At 39.9% G+C, this 17,044-nt stretch overlaps 1 protein-coding gene across 1 annotated transcript in view; it reads left to right on the top strand.

Annotated features, from left to right (window-relative positions):
• Positions 1-17,044, top strand: part of stt3b (STT3 oligosaccharyltransferase complex catalytic subunit B) — a 113,043-nt gene that overhangs the window by 68,185 nt on the left and 27,814 nt on the right. The window contains exons 4-6 of the mRNA XM_078242159.1: positions 3,920-3,985; positions 7,194-7,293; positions 15,880-15,978. Coding sequence (XP_078098285.1) covers positions 3,920-3,985; positions 7,194-7,293; positions 15,880-15,978 — 265 coding nt within the window. The remainder of the gene's footprint in view (positions 1-3,919; positions 3,986-7,193; positions 7,294-15,879; positions 15,979-17,044) is intronic.

The raw sequence follows: 17,044 nt of genomic DNA, 5'->3' as shown, positions 1-17,044 counted from the left end.
ATCATACCTGAAGTGAAACATCTCATGCTCACCCGAGCCAAATGCAAAACTTATGGTTCGGGGAGTCTCCATAAAGTACTTTGGAGTTTCTAACTTGACCCATAACACTTGAATGCTCATGATGTAACAGCAGAAGAAAGATTTTTTGGGTTTTGGTAGACAGATCATTAGAGCCATTCAGTGCTGTAGGAGACCAAGGAAGCAGAAAATGTTAGATCAATAACGGGCCTGCGTGAAGATGCGTCTGGAGTTTTGAGTTTCGCTTTGACTCCACATGAAAATTGGCCTGGAATTATAGTCCAAAGGAGGAAGTGGGGCTGATTCCTGAATTTAAAGGGCTTTCATAAAGAGTCATCAATCCTACTGCTTCACTGTTGTAGTGGGGTTGTTGAGGTTGCATTTGGGGTAAGGTGATGAATTAATCGAGATCTTTAAGATTTCCATGAGCATTCAAAGTTTAGATCAACCCAGGAAAGTCTTTTATCAGTGCAGGGATGCATGGACGATGGTTTCAGTTAAGGTTGTTGAGCAAGGGTAGGCAAACCTTTCAGCTGGTGGGCCAGATCTGGGTATAGAAATTTTGTGGGGGCCTGGCCATAAATCCTCAAGAAACAAACAATTGTAATAATAATTATTGTGAAAATAATCATAAAACATTGGTTCAATTACAATGAGGTCCTCCTTAACATGAGAATTAAATGAAGAAACATACATGCAGGTCTACGTAAAAGAGACCAGAGCTGAGTGGTAATAATACACAAAAACCCAACAGGAAAGGTGAATCAACCGTGGCTAACAAAAGAAGCTAAAGATCACATTAGGTCAAAGGAAGTGATTTAGAAGGTTGGCAGAAAAAACGGTAATCCTGAGGACTGGGAACAATTCAGAATCTAGCCAAGGAAAACCAAGAAACTGATAAAGGAAAACAGCGTTTAGCATATGGATGGACAGTAGCAGTTTCCTTAGGTAAAAAAGAATAGCAGAGGGAAAAATAGGAGAATTTTAATGGTGAAAGGGCAATGGCAGAGAAGCTAAACAATTACCTTGTGTCTATCTTCACAGAGCAAGGTACAGAAAATCTCCCAGAAATACTAAGGAACCAAGGGACTAGTGAAATAAGGAACTGAAAAATTAGTATTAATAAAGAGGTAATACTCAAAATAAATTGAATTAAAGGTGATAAATCCCCTGGACCAGATGAGCTGCATCTCAGAATGTTGAGAGGTGGCTGTAGAGGTAGTGTATGCATTGGCAGTTAACTTTTAGAATTCTGTAGATTCTGGAAAAGCGCCTGCAAATTGGGAAGTAACAAATGTAACCCCACAAGGGAGGGGGGGGGGGGAGAGAAAACAGAACTACAGACATGCTAGGGTGTAAAATAATGTGATTGGCAGAATTTATTAAAGGAAAATATTATTTCACAAACCTGTTGGAGATTTTTTTGTGGATGTTGGAGCACAGATAAAGGAGAATGAGTGGATATGGTGTATTTGAATTTTCAGAAAGCTTTTTAGGAAGTTAGTAAACAGAATGAGAACACATGGAATTGGGGGTAATATATTGGTATGGATTGAGAATTAGTTAAAAGACAAAACAGGGTAGGAATAACTATGTCATTCACAGAATGGCAGGCTGCTACTACTGTAAGAGTCAGTGTTTGGGCACAGTTCTTCATCTATATCAATGATTTTGATGTGGGGAGCAAATGTAATATTTCTAAATTTGCTGATTACACAAAGCTAGTTGTGAATCGGAGTTGTGAGGAAGTTGCAAGGACATTGCAAGGAAATTTGGTGAGTGGGCAAGAACATGGCAGATGAAACATAATGTGAATAAGTGTAAGGTTATCCACTTTGGTAGCAAAAACAGAAAGGCAAAGTATTTCATAAATGATGAGAGGTTGGGAAGGAATCTGGATGTCCTTGTTCAAGACTCACATAAGCAATTAGGAAGACAAATGGTATGTGGCCTTGGGGTTTTAATACAGGAGTAGAGATGTCTTGCTACAATTGTATAAATTGGTAAGACCACGACTAGAACATTATATACAGTTTTGGTCTCCTTTTCTAAGGAAGAATGTACTTGCCGTAGAGGGAAAGCAACAGAGGTTCACCAGACTAATCCCTAATTGTCTTATGAGGAGAGATTGAGGAAATTGGGCCTGTATTTTCTGGACTTCAAACAATGAGAGGTGATCCCATTGAAACTTGCAAAATTCTTGCAGGGTATGACAGGATAGATGTAGATATGATGCTTCCCCTGACTGTTGAGTTTAGAACCAGGGACACTGTCTCAAAATAAGGGCAGGCCATTTAATACCGAGATAAGGAATTTAGAGTGGTGAATCTTTGGAACTCTGTACCTACAGAAAGCTCTATCATTGAGCATGTTCAATACAGAAATCAATAGATTTCTGGATAAGAATGGTATCAAGGCATATGGAGATAGTGGGGAAGAAATATCGCAAGAGGTAGATGATTAGCCATGGTCTTTTTGAATGGTGGAGCAAGCTTGATGGGCTGAATGGCCTACTCTTATTTCCTATGTTCCCAAGTACAACTGCACTTGAGTTCTAGTGTTTAACGCCATTACAATTAACAGGGTTATTATTTGCCGTTTGTTGCCATCATTTAGACCTGTCATCTCACTCAATTTCTTCACCCAAGAGGAGGAAGACTCGAAACCTTTATTTCACTCCTTGGTTTACATGTATTTTCAGGAATGTGAATTAGCCCTCTGAATAGCACCTTGCCTCATCAGTCTTTACATTAATAATAGTTGCAGTTCTCTTCACAGAGTAAGTTTAAAGTTGAGTTTAAAACCCCTTAGTTTTTACCATTTTACCTGAGACTTTACAATCGGCCAGATATTTTCACTTTGTTTGTCTTAACTGAGTTATGGAAACCCTTGAAAGAACAATGTGGGGGGAAATCGACTACTTGGATGGCAGGAGCAGTTGATGTCCTTTTTTGGTTTATTGGTAGGAAATTGTTCTATGGACAGAGACTGTTTCATATTTTGCTGGAAAATTGACATTTGGATTTATTAGCAAAGTTAATATATTCTAAAATTTGTATAGCAGTGTGTTGGAAACTCTGAATTCTAGTTGATAACATTGGGAGAGAGGAGCTCGTTCTGAAGCTGACTATATGAGAGGCTGGTCAGCATCAGCCAGCTGGAGCCCATTGAGAGATGTTTGGGTTCAAAACAAAAGCTGATCAATAGCCTGAATATTGCACTTCGATAAGTTCAGTGTTGGTATTCGATTTGGAAGATTTTTTTGCTTTTAAATTGAATCTCAGTAGCAGCGTTCAAGATGTTCTAGCACACTGCTGTCTATCTCGTTCACAGTCCTTAGCTAATTCAATAAATGTATACAGTGACCTTTAAAGTTAACGTATTGAAAATGGCCAGTTAATGTCCCATCCTCCTATTTCTAACTATGGCTGTGGAAACAGAAGATGTTGTTACCAACACTGTCCCCAGTACTACTAACAGCTTAAATTTGCAGTTGATTTTTTCACATCTGCCTCCCCTCACCCACCCACTAAATAGAAGTGCTGCATTCTTCACAAATGCAGATAAAGCCATTACAACACCTTGTCACAGCATAGTTATATTTTATATAATAGCCGTATGTTTGTTTTGAAGACTAGGTTGACTTTATCCATTAATATACATTTATTCTATACAGATTCATTATTTTTAAAGAAATTTTAGACTAATGAGTTTGTATTCTTGAACCTTTCCAAAACTGGAACAATTTTGAACCAGAAATGTACAGTACCTAGTTTGTGTTGTCTTCTAATATTGGAAAGTACACTAATTTTACTGCAAGTATATGAGAAAATCTATAATAGAGCTTGATTTAAAACTGATACCTCTTTTAATATTGCAACTTGTCCATTTTTCATTGCAGGTCAAATCTGTGAAAACTGGCTCTGTTTTCTGGACGATATGTTGCTGCTTGTCCTACTTCTACATGGTAAGGCAGATTAAATCCTGTTCCGTTATTCCACTGAGTTTTATCAAAACTAAAAATAATTTAATGGATGCATTTTTATTGCTTAAATGGGTGAAGCCTTTCTACTATTCAGTCTGCATCCTGCTATGCCCTCTTCCCACCAGACACCTTTTTTCTCTTGTTAAAAATAAATTGTGTTTGCAGCGATTCAGGAATGACGCACAGCAAAATGATTGCATAACTGTATCTCAAGCCCCTGAGAAGTCCTAATCGCAAGCCTGTCTCACATTTACCAAATATCTTCAAATAGTTGTCAGTATTACCAGTAATGACTAAATTGCAGAGAGAATGTACAGTTGATGTTACGACCGGGTGAGAAGGAATGAGCTGACTCCCCTTTTATTCTTCCGCTCAGTTGATGCAATAAAGGTTTGTTTAAAATTTTCCCCCTTTTTCCAGTCCAAGTGTATTCACTTTTTAGCACTGAGCCAATTGTTTTAGTTATTAAAACCCAGCGGGGGGGGGGGGGAGAGAGAGAGAATAAAAGATACAGCACACACGTGCACACATCAGATAGTTAAGAGCCCAAATAAAAGTGAAACGAATATCCGAGTAAATCCTTGGTTTGTCTGAGGCGTCACTTCTGGAATATTGCCAACCTTAAGTTAGGTGATTTCAGTAGAACTCCAGGGTTGGCTTTGTTCAGTTTTCACTCTGATGAGGGAGACACCCTTTGATTGTTTCCAGAGAGAAAGAGAGGGATATGCTTGACTCTGCAGAAGTAATTTAGAAGACTGGTGTTTCTTTTGGCTGCTTTTCTATTTGCCAGAGCCAATTTTTAGTGTATTTCCAGAAGAGAATTCAATTGGCATGTCTGGCTCCAAAGTCCATTTTACTTTCATCTCAGAAACCTTTCAACACGTTCTTAGATATAAATCAACAAGAGATGGCTTTTGGATGTCTGATGAATGGCAGCTTCATTTGTCTGCACAAAACACAGTGATTTCATGCCTTTCAAATGTCTCTGTTTGAAATGGGTGTCGACAGATTTTAAGCTTGGCTATTTCAAAGTATGCTGCAGATTTGGTGTGTGGCTGCATCCACTTTTGGTTATAGCTTTCACTATAATGATAGACAGCATTGACCTAGTGAACACCTTCTGTCACTTATTATACATGTGGCTAAACAAAATTATGTGCAACAAGAACTAAGGAATGTACCTGATGACATTTGCCGCTTCCTTTTTAGCATTATGCTTTGAGAGCATTATTGTTTTTAATCTTTTCTCAATTCTGTTCACTGATTAAGCACAGTAAGGCCAAAATGATGTTTTATCTAGCGAAAGTCCTCGAAACAATTTAAAAGTTTAAAGTTTGTTTATTTATTAGTCGCAAGTAGGCTTACATTCACATTGCAATGAAGTTGCTGTGAAAATCCCCCAGTCGCCACACTCCGGCGCTTGTTCAGGAACACTGGGGGAGAATTTAGCATGGCCAATTCACCTAATCTGCACATCTTAGGACTGTGGGAGGAAACTGGAGCACCCGGAGGAAACCCACGCAGACATGGGGAGAAAGTGCAAACTCCACACAGACAGTGACCCAAGCCAGGAATCAAACCTGGATCCCTGGCGCTGTGAGGCAGCAGTGCCTGCCACTGTGTGGTCAAATTAGAATCTTTATTGTAGCTGTATTTTATTATAGCTGTATTCCAAAGACAAGATTTCTGTATTTACCAAAGACTCCCACTGGATCAAAACATCTCCCTCCGAAAAAAAAAAGCTTCATAACCTGCTCGTGTGAAAACAGACCTAGGGAAATGAATAGTAGCAAAATACTGGAGATCTGAAATAAAAACAAAGTACTGGAAAAACTCAAAAGATCTGGCAACATTTGTGGAGAGAGAAACACAGTTAACATCAAGAGTCTGGCATTGCTTTGGTCATAGAAAATGTCTAATTAGGCACTGTTTTCCCCGAGTTGAAAATGCAAATTCACCTCTAGTCAGCTCAATGTTATTTGGGGAATTTATGCTCTCGTTGCTTGAAATTGGCCTGTAATATTTCAGCATCTATCATAAAAGAAAGCAGCTTCAGAACTACCAATCTTGTTTCATGATAAAGTCATTGTTTAGGATTTGTGACTTGTCACAACATTGTAACTGCTTCCTTAAATCTAATTTTGAGTGGTGGTATTCACGTTGAAATTGCACTGTGTAGAAACTAGTGATATAGATGTTGATGTATTTTAATTCCTTTGACATTTTCTGAAAGTTTTTCATTCAAATTTTAGTATAAAGAATAGCATCAAATAATTTTCTACTCCATTTTGCCACACTTAAATGCCATCATCTTGTTCCTTCCCTTCCCGTGCCATCACCATCCCTTCCATCAGCCCATCACGTCCCTCATGGAAGCAATCTCTCTAGCAAGGCTAACTTTGTCAGGTTCCCCCTTACCTTATTTTTTCTGAACTCCTCCAACATGTTCTCCCACCCTGTTGCTATTGCCACTAACCGTTTGGCAGCCATACATTCATCACACGCTTGAGTCATCAGTACCCCATGTGCACCAGGCACCACTCACCAAATAAACCCAGTCACAGACTCGCCCCTTTAAACTGACTGATCTGGACAGAGAAAAACTGTGTTGTTATAAATTTTAACAAAGTACAAATTTGCTTATAATTGTGCACCTAGATCTGTGTGTACAAATCCAGAAAATGAATTTTAGTCAATCTCCCCTACAAAATAAGTCAACCAGGGAATGGCATTGATCAGTAACTTGTCAGATCACTCAATCTAATGAGATGATGTGAATCCCTCCCTGCTTCTGAATTGAGTAGTAAATGTGGTAACTCCACATTGTCCCAATTTAAAATCCAATTACCCAGCTCCAACCATATTCTTTCCACAGTCCATCAGGGAGTGATGGGAATGTATGTGGAGGTGAATTATCTGTTCTTTGCCCAAACCCAAGAACGTTTGCTAAACTTTGGACCTCTACCTGTCAGTTTGAGAGATGATGAAACACATCCCCAACCCTGCAAGATGAATACTAAGGACAGGAAAACCAATAAATGGACAAGGACAGCCATGTATTTTACCTGATTGAGCTGCTGTAAAGTGTTTGTGATTTCGGTACTGGCCTTGAGTCATGGTAATGTTTATTATTTTCATGTAAACTTTATTTCCATTTCACATCAACTTGTAGTTTGAATGTTGATTTCAGGTATCCGCGTGGGGTGGCTACGTGTTCATCATCAACCTTATCCCTCTACACGTGTTTGTATTGCTACTGATGCAGAGATTCAGCAGAAGGGTCTATATAGGTCAGTAAACTCTCTCCATAGTTATTCCTTTCCAAAATAACTTTGCAAGTACTTGCACCCCCGGTTAAATTTTGCTGCAGTTGGAGTAGATCTATATTTATTTTGTGTCCTTGCAGTATAACACAGTTATGGTATTTAGCCCGATGGTCACATTCCAATCCAGTGAGTAAACTAATCAAGATACAATGGTAAAGTTAAAAATCAATTGGCCAATTGAACTCGGGCTGGTCTATTTTCCTTCTAAATTTGGCTAACTCACTGGGGTCATTGAATGTAGTTCCATGCAACCTCCGTCACTATCCAGATTGCGTCAAGAATATCCAAGCAAGACTTGTGTTAATAGGCAGTGTTCAACAGTTTCTCTACTAGATTTCTTAACAGGGCTAATCTGTTCAAGAGCACTGAAGCACAGCAACTTGGAAACCAGCTGTGTTGAGGGGGGAAATATCCTTAATCGGAAAACTAAAGCTTTCAACATTTTGTCAAATCAACGTCCAGTTGCAGAAGTGGAATGTCTTTCAAAATGACTCAAAGTGCTGCGTGTGATTTGCAAATGGCAGTTCTTTACGGTTTGAAATTTCCCTGCCTCCGTTTGAGTGGTAGATGCCTTAAACTGCGTTCTGGGAGTCGTAGTCAGTGTAGCGCCAACAGTGCAAGCTCAGACACCAGAGAGGCAGTCAGTACAGTAGAGGGATTGGAAAATGTTTCCTTATGGATCAGGGAAATTATCCAGTATATTTGAAATGCTATTTTTCAAAACTATATGAAGTTGATAAATGATGACAATTGTAAATGTGTTCAAGAAATCATCTGACCATTAAATTTCGCCATGTTTTGCTATTTATTTGTGGGGTGGGGTTTGTGTTGTTTACTGGTGGCTTATTTGCTGATTTTTCTTGGTGTGTGTCCTATTGATTTTAGCATGTGAGCCAGTGGTGTCTTTCAGTTGATTACTGCTTTATGAAAAGGGTATTTGGACTAATGAAGTGCAAGTATGACGGGTACTTGTGATGCAAATTATTTTAAAAATAATGTTGAATGCAAATTTCATTTTTATTTCAAATTATATAGATGGTGGACAGGGTGGTTTTTGTGCATTTTGGGGAACTAAACTTTTAATGCCTGCAGTTTTAGTTTCATGAAGAGAATTTACTTCGACCTTTCAGCAAATATTTCTTAATTTTGTTGATGAATGGTTATGCACAGTACTAAAAGTATGTTACTTGGATAGAGTGGCGAAGCTGAAACTGTTTTCCTTAGAATCTCCTCTCAACCTCTCTTTTCTATCGAGATGCTCATCATAGAATCATAACTCGAGTGCAGAAGGAGGCCATTCGGCCCATCAAGTCTGCACTGACAACAATCCTACCTAGGCCCTATCCCCGTAACCCTACATATTTACCCCACTAATCCCTCTAAATTACGCATCCTGGGACACTAGGGGACAATTTAGCATGGCCAGTGCATCTAACCTGCACATCTTTGGAGTGTGGGAGGAAACCGGAGCACCTGGAGGAAACCCACGTAGGCATGGGGAGAACATGCAAACTCCACACAGACATGGACCCAATCTGGGAATCGAACCCAGATTCCTGGAGCTGTGTCCTGGAGCTGTGATGCAGCAGTGCTAACCACTGTACCACCTAGATCATGAGGGATCTGGACAGGACGGATATGGAAAAACTGTCCCCATTGACAGAAGCGTCAAGAACCAGAGGATAGCAATTTGGCAAAATGACTAAAAGCAACATGCAGAAAAACTTTTTTAAATGGTTAGGATCTGAATTGCACTGCCCGAGTGTGGGGTTGTGGTAAATTCAGTCATCACTTTTGAAGGGGTATTGAATAATTATCTGAAAAGAAAATATTTGCAAGTCTTTGGGGAAAATGCAAGGAGAGTGGCTCCTCTTGTGCTGTGTAACCATTCTATGATTCTGTTAATTCCTCGTCAACTTTAGTCTATCACTAATTGACATTTTAATATTTATTTCTGGGAGAAATTGCTGTCACCCTAATTCGCCAGAAGATGGCAGTGTGAACTAATGTCTGTGCTTGACATTCAGATGATGCATTAGATAGGAATCTTGACATTCTTTATAAAAGGAATGTTTCATTAATCTTTAAAGTCCTATATAGCAGTGAGTTCAAAGCATATCCAAAAATAAATGTCATGCAAAATTAATGAATTAACTAGATAGCATTTCAAAAACCGTTTACCTGTGAGATTGGATGTAATGAATATTTTAATGTGAAATTAAGTAAACACAGCTGCTATTGGAAGGAGTGCATTGGTGGATTGGTGGATAAGTAGAAGCGAGCTGCAGACAATAATTTCATTGGGGATGACCTAAATCTTGTGCAGCTATGCAGAGTATACAAATATCTCGTACATGATACGTGCAATATATGCCACACAGCAACTGCTCTGAATGTAATGATTTAACTCCTTTTAATTTCCAAAAATGGCGAAATACCAGATGCAGTCCTTCCTTGGCAAACGTGGCTTAGTATGTTGGCTTTGGGAAACAAATGCAATTTATTTCTTGGCAAGTGATGATTTTGTCCCATCTTTAGGGAAAGTATTAATGAGAAATGGAGCTTTATAAAGGTTGGGTTGAAACTCCAGATATATTATATATGCACAGAAAATATTATTTCACTTACTGTGAACCAGAACCTGACATCACTTCAATTCAAATGACAAAATGCAAAGTTGGGCACTGCCACTGACATGAAAACAAATTTGCAAATAAAATGCCTATGCTGCACTGCCATCATTGATACAAACTCTAGGGATGTAGAATAAAACAAGATTGAAGCATGTTGGGGCTGCCCAAGTTTTGTACTGACTTAGTATTATTGTCGTACGATACATGTGTTGTAATGGTCCCTGCCACATGTTCTGAATCTATGTTAATATTTTAAAACAATGCACATAAACTTCATATAAAAGACTAATGTACTCTGTAAAATGTACTATAAATCGATTTCTTGAAATATGCAATGTCCTACTTCAGGATAACATTGAAAGTTAAAATTGTTAGTTTTTTTAAGATAAGTGTATCTTCTTTGTCATCATGGATTTTTCTTGCTCCTTCCTTTTGGACAATAAGTAGGAGATGTTTTGAGAATAACTGGACACTTCCATTATTATCCTGTCCCCACACAACCTGATGACCTCGAACAGGGATGCTAAGATTAGGAACTCATAGGCATGTGACATTGAACCTGCATGCTATCATCCTGTGCTATCTGACATTGGGGTCGCAATAAGCATCTTACGGTGCCGGTTTGTGAACCATCTATACTTTTACATTAAGCTAGTTTGTTGCTAACAAAATAGACAATTTACTTCCTGACCTCTGCCAATGCCGTTATTGACTTGTGCATCGTATTTTTCTCCACTCAAGTTAGCATTGCTGAAAGACATTTATTTACCCTGATAATCCCCCAGGCACTAAGTCAATTTAACACGGCCAATCCACCTAACCTGCACATCTTTGGAGTCAGGAATACTCCTGGAAATGGAAAGCAACCGTATCCATTGGACCTGCTGCTCAATATAACTGGACAGCCTTGCTCGAAAGTAAGCGAAAAATGCCCTTCCTGGACTTGGGTATGAGTGATGAGCTGCCACCTGACCTTTACGACAGAGTTCATCCTCAAGGCTCACTACGTCTGTGCATGTATGGTCTGCTCAAGACGCACAAAAGTGTTCCTTTATGCTCTATCTTCGCTATGATCAGTTCTGCATAGCAAGAATTGGCCAAATGGTTGGTCGAGTTGTTACAACTTTGAACAATTTTTTTCAGACACATTTGCTCACTATGCAACTTGATGCTGAAATAGGACACATCAAAGGCATCCTACAGGATAATGGATACCCGGATCAGATAGTTTCGCGCTGTATATCTCACACCCTCATGAATAAGCCTAAGGCTGTCACATTTGGCACTGAAAAGTGCCCAGTCTACCTCCGATTACCCTGGAAAGGCAAGGCATCTCAAAAGTTTGAGTAACAGGTGAAGCTAGCTGTTTGACACTGCTGCTATGAAGTAGCAACACTCGTATTATTTGCCACTAACAGGATGCTACCATGAAACCAAAATAACATCATGCCCATCAACACATGACTAATGTGGTATATGAATTTCAGTGCCAGTGTGATGCTACGTATGTACGGCTTAAATCCCAAAGATTAGCAATTGTATCAAATGGCATGTTCCTTCTGCTGTTTGCAATCGGCAAAGTACAGACTGTATCCAACTAGTCTGTTTGCAAAACAATGTCCAACATTAGATGTGGGGCGCGATTTTCCTAGCCCGCTGTGCCACTTGAATGGTGGAAAATGTCAGCGGGAGGGGCTGCAACAGGATTTGTGACTGGCGTCCAGCCAGTCGCAACTTTCCCAGACCATTTTTTTAATGGCGTAATCAACCTCATGCCAGGAAGTGGCGTGAAGCTGATTACTATGTTGAAATTCACATTTGAATCTCATTAGTGCTAGCTAGGTCTAGCTAAAGTTTCTGCCTCCAGCACGGATTAAAATTGGTCCCCAGCAAAGAGGACAGGTGTGACGCCTCTCTGGTGGGGGCAGGGGCATTAAGGCCACCCTGAGGGGTCAGGGGCAGGGGGATGCCCCTTGGGCAGTGCTAGCCTGGCACTGCCCATCAGGCACCAGGCATTGCCAAGGGGGCAGGGCCAGACCGAGGATAGGCCGATCGGTGGTGGGTAGGGGGAACTTCTGCACAGCGATCAGTGTTTGGGGGGGGATGTGTTTGGGACAGGCATTTCTGGGGAGGGGGGAACCATCGGGAAGCTGGCATTCGGAAGCCATCGCATGCCAATAGGTCAACCTGTTATGTTTTAATTGTGCAGTGCCAGTGTTACCATTTCATGTCTCAAGAATTGCGTGAGACAAAACGAATATCAGATGAAACCACTTTCAGCTTGCATAAAATCAAAACTACTGATAGCTTTGAGGCGAAGGGCCTGTGAAATTACCTGGAATATTGGAAAAGCACGGAGCAGACTATTTAACTGAAAGCTTGTTGAGAATCATGTGGCATAAATACCCTTCAAATGACGGAATTGCTTTCCTCAATAGCTGGAGGAAATGGACTAATTAACATTTAACACTTGTTTCCCGAGTTCCCTGGCGGAGACCACAATTGCCCCCTCGAGCGTTTTTAACCCAGAAACAGCAAATTGAACTTATTAAATGGTACTGAAAATTGTGTGAAACAAGAATCAAAATCTGGAAGTTTGTCAGTGTAACTTTCATAGCAACATAAGAGTGGGCCGTTTGGCCCTTGAACGTGCTCCTCCATTCAACTGGATCAAAACTGATCTTCTACCTTAATGTTATTTCCTGCAGTATCCCATATCCTTTAATATCTAGAAATCTATCAATCTCCATCTTGAACATACTGAGCCTCCATAGCCTGCTGGGGTGGAGAATTCCAAAGATTCACCACCTTCTGAGTTGGGGGTGGCACAGTGGTTAGCACTGCTGCCTCACAGTGGCAGGGACCCAGGTTCGATTCCTGGCTTGGGTCACTGTCTGTGCAGAGTCTGCACATTCTTCCCACGTCTGCGTGAGTTTCCACCGGGTGCTCCGGTTTTCTCCCACAGTCCAAAGATGTGCTGGTTGGGTGCATTGGCCATGCTAAATTCTCCCTCAGTGTACCTGAACAGGCGCCGAAGTGTGGCGACTAAGGGATTTTCACAGTAACTTCATTGCAGTATTAATGTAAGCCTACTTGTGACTAATAAAAAAAAAGAAATTCCTCCTCCTCTCGGACCTAAATGGCCTACTACTTGTTCTAAGACTGTATCCCCTGGTTCTTGACCTCCCATGATGTGGAGATGCGGCCTTCACGACACATGACAGCGCAGAGTCGCTGAGCAGAGACTGAGCCAGGTTCCGCACACATGAGGACGGCCTCACCCAGGATATTGGGTTCATGTCACACTATCTGTAACCTCCACAACTTGCCTGGATGTGCAAAATCTCACTAGCTGTCCTGTCTGGAGACGATACACATCTCTTTAACCTGTGCTTAATGCTCCCTCCACTCATGTTGTCTGTACCTTTAAGACTTGATCAGCTGTAAAGATTCGCATTCCAATCATTATTCATGTAAATTGAGTTTGTGTCTTTGTGCCCTGTTTGTGATCAGAACTCCCACCCACCTGACAAAGAAACAGCCTGTTCCGAAAGCTAGTGGCTTTTTCTACCAAATAAACCTATTGGATTTTAACCTGGTGTTGTTAGACTTCTTACTGTCTTGACCTCCCAGACAGGGAAAACATCCTTCCCGCATCTATCCTGTGGAGCCCTGTAAGAATTTTGTATGTTTTGAGAATATTACTTTTAACAAAACATAAGATTATCTATAGCTTTAATCCAGTGAGGGTGTGTATGCCATTTCACTTAACCCAATGTTCTGTGCTTTCAAAGTGACTTTCTTTAAGAAATTTGGATTATATTTCACATCAATGACTTGCAGTACCACCAACATGTTTTGTATGTTCTTGAAGCATGTGGTATGATCCAATACAAGTTGGCTTTGTATTTCTGTCAATGTACTGTTCCTTATTTCTCTGCCTTGGGAAACATTGAATTTTTACTTTATTGGAGGATGATCCTTGCAATCTCTTTAATGCATCATCTCTGTGCACAATTCTGCAATCAAAGGGAGTTAGCCTTGCACTAGTCTCGTGCAGTGCTGCTAATAATTGGTTATGTCCTGAGATATCCCCCAGGATGTGCTTGGAATTTTTCTCATGCTGAGCTCCAAGAGCTGGATCACTGAGCTTTATGATTATACTATGGAAATTATAGGAAACCCAAGCAATAGAATTGAACAGTGGTATTTATTCATTTGTTTGTGGGATGTGGGCATTGCTGGCTGGGCCAACATTTATTGCCCATCCTTGTTTAGGCCATTACAGAGGACATTTTTAAGAGTTAGCCACCTTGCTGTGGATCTAGAGTCACGTGGACCAGATCAGGTAAGGATGGCCGATTTCCCTCCCTAAAGGACCAGATGGGTTTTTACGACGATTGGCAATGGTTTCGTGGTCATTGTTAGATTCTGATTCCAGATTTTTTTTATCTAGTGACAATACCACTACACGAGTGCCACCATGCTTGATAGTAAACAGCTGAATATGGGTTTTGTGCCATTACACAGTTATTTAGGCTTCATGATAGGAAAAGATGTATTCTATATTTTCCACAATGTAGTCAAACATTCTATAGTCAATCACCATCTTTATTCTCTAAGTATGGGCATAGCACAGTAATAATTAAATTGCTCACTAACATCTTTGAAAGGTGTCCACAGTTCTTGCAACCTCAGTCATAATGTTGCTAAACTACTGTGTAACTCTAAATTTCTTGATCAGAATTATTTGCAGATAAGGTTTATTAAGGCTTAAGATATGCAGCAACTTGCAGAATAGAATTGGAAGCAATCTTGAAAGATGAGCCTCTTTGTAGCAGGTTTTACAGATTCTGATGGTAAACAGCACATTAGTGGCAAAACGAATAGAGAGCTAGTGTATGAATGGGCTTCTGAATTACAAAGATGAGGCCAACTGTTGAGCATGATCCATTTTGATTAAATTAGTCGTAATGTAACAATGGCATTTTTCAATGTAATAGTGAAGAGAGGGATGAAGCTGCATGTATATCTCAACTTTCACATACTTACAATGTAGTACTTCTGAAGAGTAGTCCTAGTTCTCGGGAAACAGAGCCACCTTGCAGACAGCAAGGTCCCCCAAACAACAGTGAGGTGGAAGATCTGGTAATATTTTGGTGGTATTTTGTTGAGGAATCAATGTTGGCCAGGACAACAAGAGAACTCCCCTGTTCTTTGAATAATGCAATGGGATTTCCTGCATCTACCTGGAAAGGCAATAAGGGTCCTTGGTTTAATATCTTCTGAAATCCCACATGGCGTTCAACAATTGATTTGCTAATATTTTAATCTGGAAAAATAAGCTTTCTGCCTCTTAATTTACCCTGATTAATCAATTCAACACATTTAAAACTATTTGTTTATTTGCTAGCTGGGACTCGATTCTATTTTTTTTATTTTGAAGGTGGGTCGGCCCCCACCTGTATACAAAGTAACAACAGGAAATTTATTTTTTCAGCTCTGTAGTAGATAGGGTAGCATTAGAAGAAAGTTAACAATTTATCATCTTTCTTGTATGGAAGATGGCTCTAATTTCTATGCGAGATAGGATTTTACTCTTCTAGATTCTTGAAAAATCCATTTACAGATACATTTAGAAATATGGATAGTTATAACCCTAATGAGCCTATATTTAATTATTTTATGCAAGGTTTGGCTTTCTAGCTCCACGGCATCTTGATATTTCAAATTTACTTTTTGTTGTTCATTTGGTTGTGACAGTGTTCATGTTCTGTGGATTAAGGAGGGTTTGTTGGAATTCCAATGGTTTTGAATATATAACCTTTTCATAGGATGTAACCAATTGAAGCATGTTTTGGCAGAGTTGTATTTGGAGCAGTGATAATATTTGTACATTGTTACTTTTTTTTTACAGCTTACAGCACCTTCTACATTGTGGGCTTAATATTATCAATGCAAGTACCATTTGTGGGCTTTCAACCAATCCGAACCAGTGAACACATGGCAGCAGCAGGTGAGTGACTTCATTTTTAAATACAGAGCGTTTTAACTCTGAATGCTGCTTTTCTGAGCTGTGAGCTGTACAAATCTTGACAGGCGAGTATCATACATTTCTATCTATCAGGGACTATCTCCCCGGGGTCACTTGCTCGTTTCTCCCTGTACATTATGCTAAGTTCTGTTTTTAATCAGAAAATTATTTGATATAACAAAGTAAAGTCGAATGCCCAGAAGGTTCAGATCAAAGTTCAGATACATTACTTAGCAGAGATGCTGCATCTTTAGGGTAAGACTACTTATCAGCATCATAAATGTTTTGCTTTCAAGATTGAGTCAGTACAAAGGAGAGGCCATGTATATAGTTCTGATGTAACTTGTAAGCATCTGAGACTGTTAATGGTCTATATTATACAAACAAATTGTCCAGATATGCTGTACCTGTGGCTATTCAATGCTCCTCACTGTTTGTACATAAGCATACCAACTCAACCTGAGTAGATCTGAAAGGACCACAAGGTTTTAATCTAAGAGTTTACAAACCCTTTCAGGCAAGATTATTTGCTTTAAACTGCACTTATTCATAAATGCAAGAACACGAGATAAGAGCAGGAGTCTACCACATGACCTGCCGAGCCTGTTCTCCCATTCAGTACAATCATGGCTGACCTTGAGCTTTAGCTCCAATTTCCTGCCTGCTCCCCATTTCAATCCTTGAGACACCAAACATTTGTCTATCTCATCATTAAATATATTCAACAATGGAACAGCCACTATCCTTGAGGTAGAGAATTCCAAAGATCCACAACTAAATTTCCCCATATCTGAATCCTAAGTGATCAACCCCCTGTCTTGAGATTGTGCCCCTGTCTTCTGGATTCCCAGCCAGTGGAAACGACCTCTGTTTACCCTTAAGAATCTTATGCTGCAATGAGATCACCTCTCATTCTTCTAAACTCTGGAGAATATAGGCCCAATTCACTCAGCACCTTATCACAGAAGAGCCTTCCAACCCAGGCACCAATCTAGTGAAACTTCACTTCAGTGAAAACACTGTGAATCTTTCCTTAAATATAGGGATC

Source organism: Mustelus asterias, chromosome 2 (genome assembly GCF_964213995.1).
Source record: "Mustelus asterias chromosome 2, sMusAst1.hap1.1, whole genome shotgun sequence".
Lineage (NCBI taxonomy): Eukaryota > Metazoa > Chordata > Chondrichthyes > Carcharhiniformes > Triakidae > Mustelus > Mustelus asterias.
Note: the sequence above shows the minus strand (reverse complement) of the source record. Positions and strands in the feature narration are given on the sequence as shown.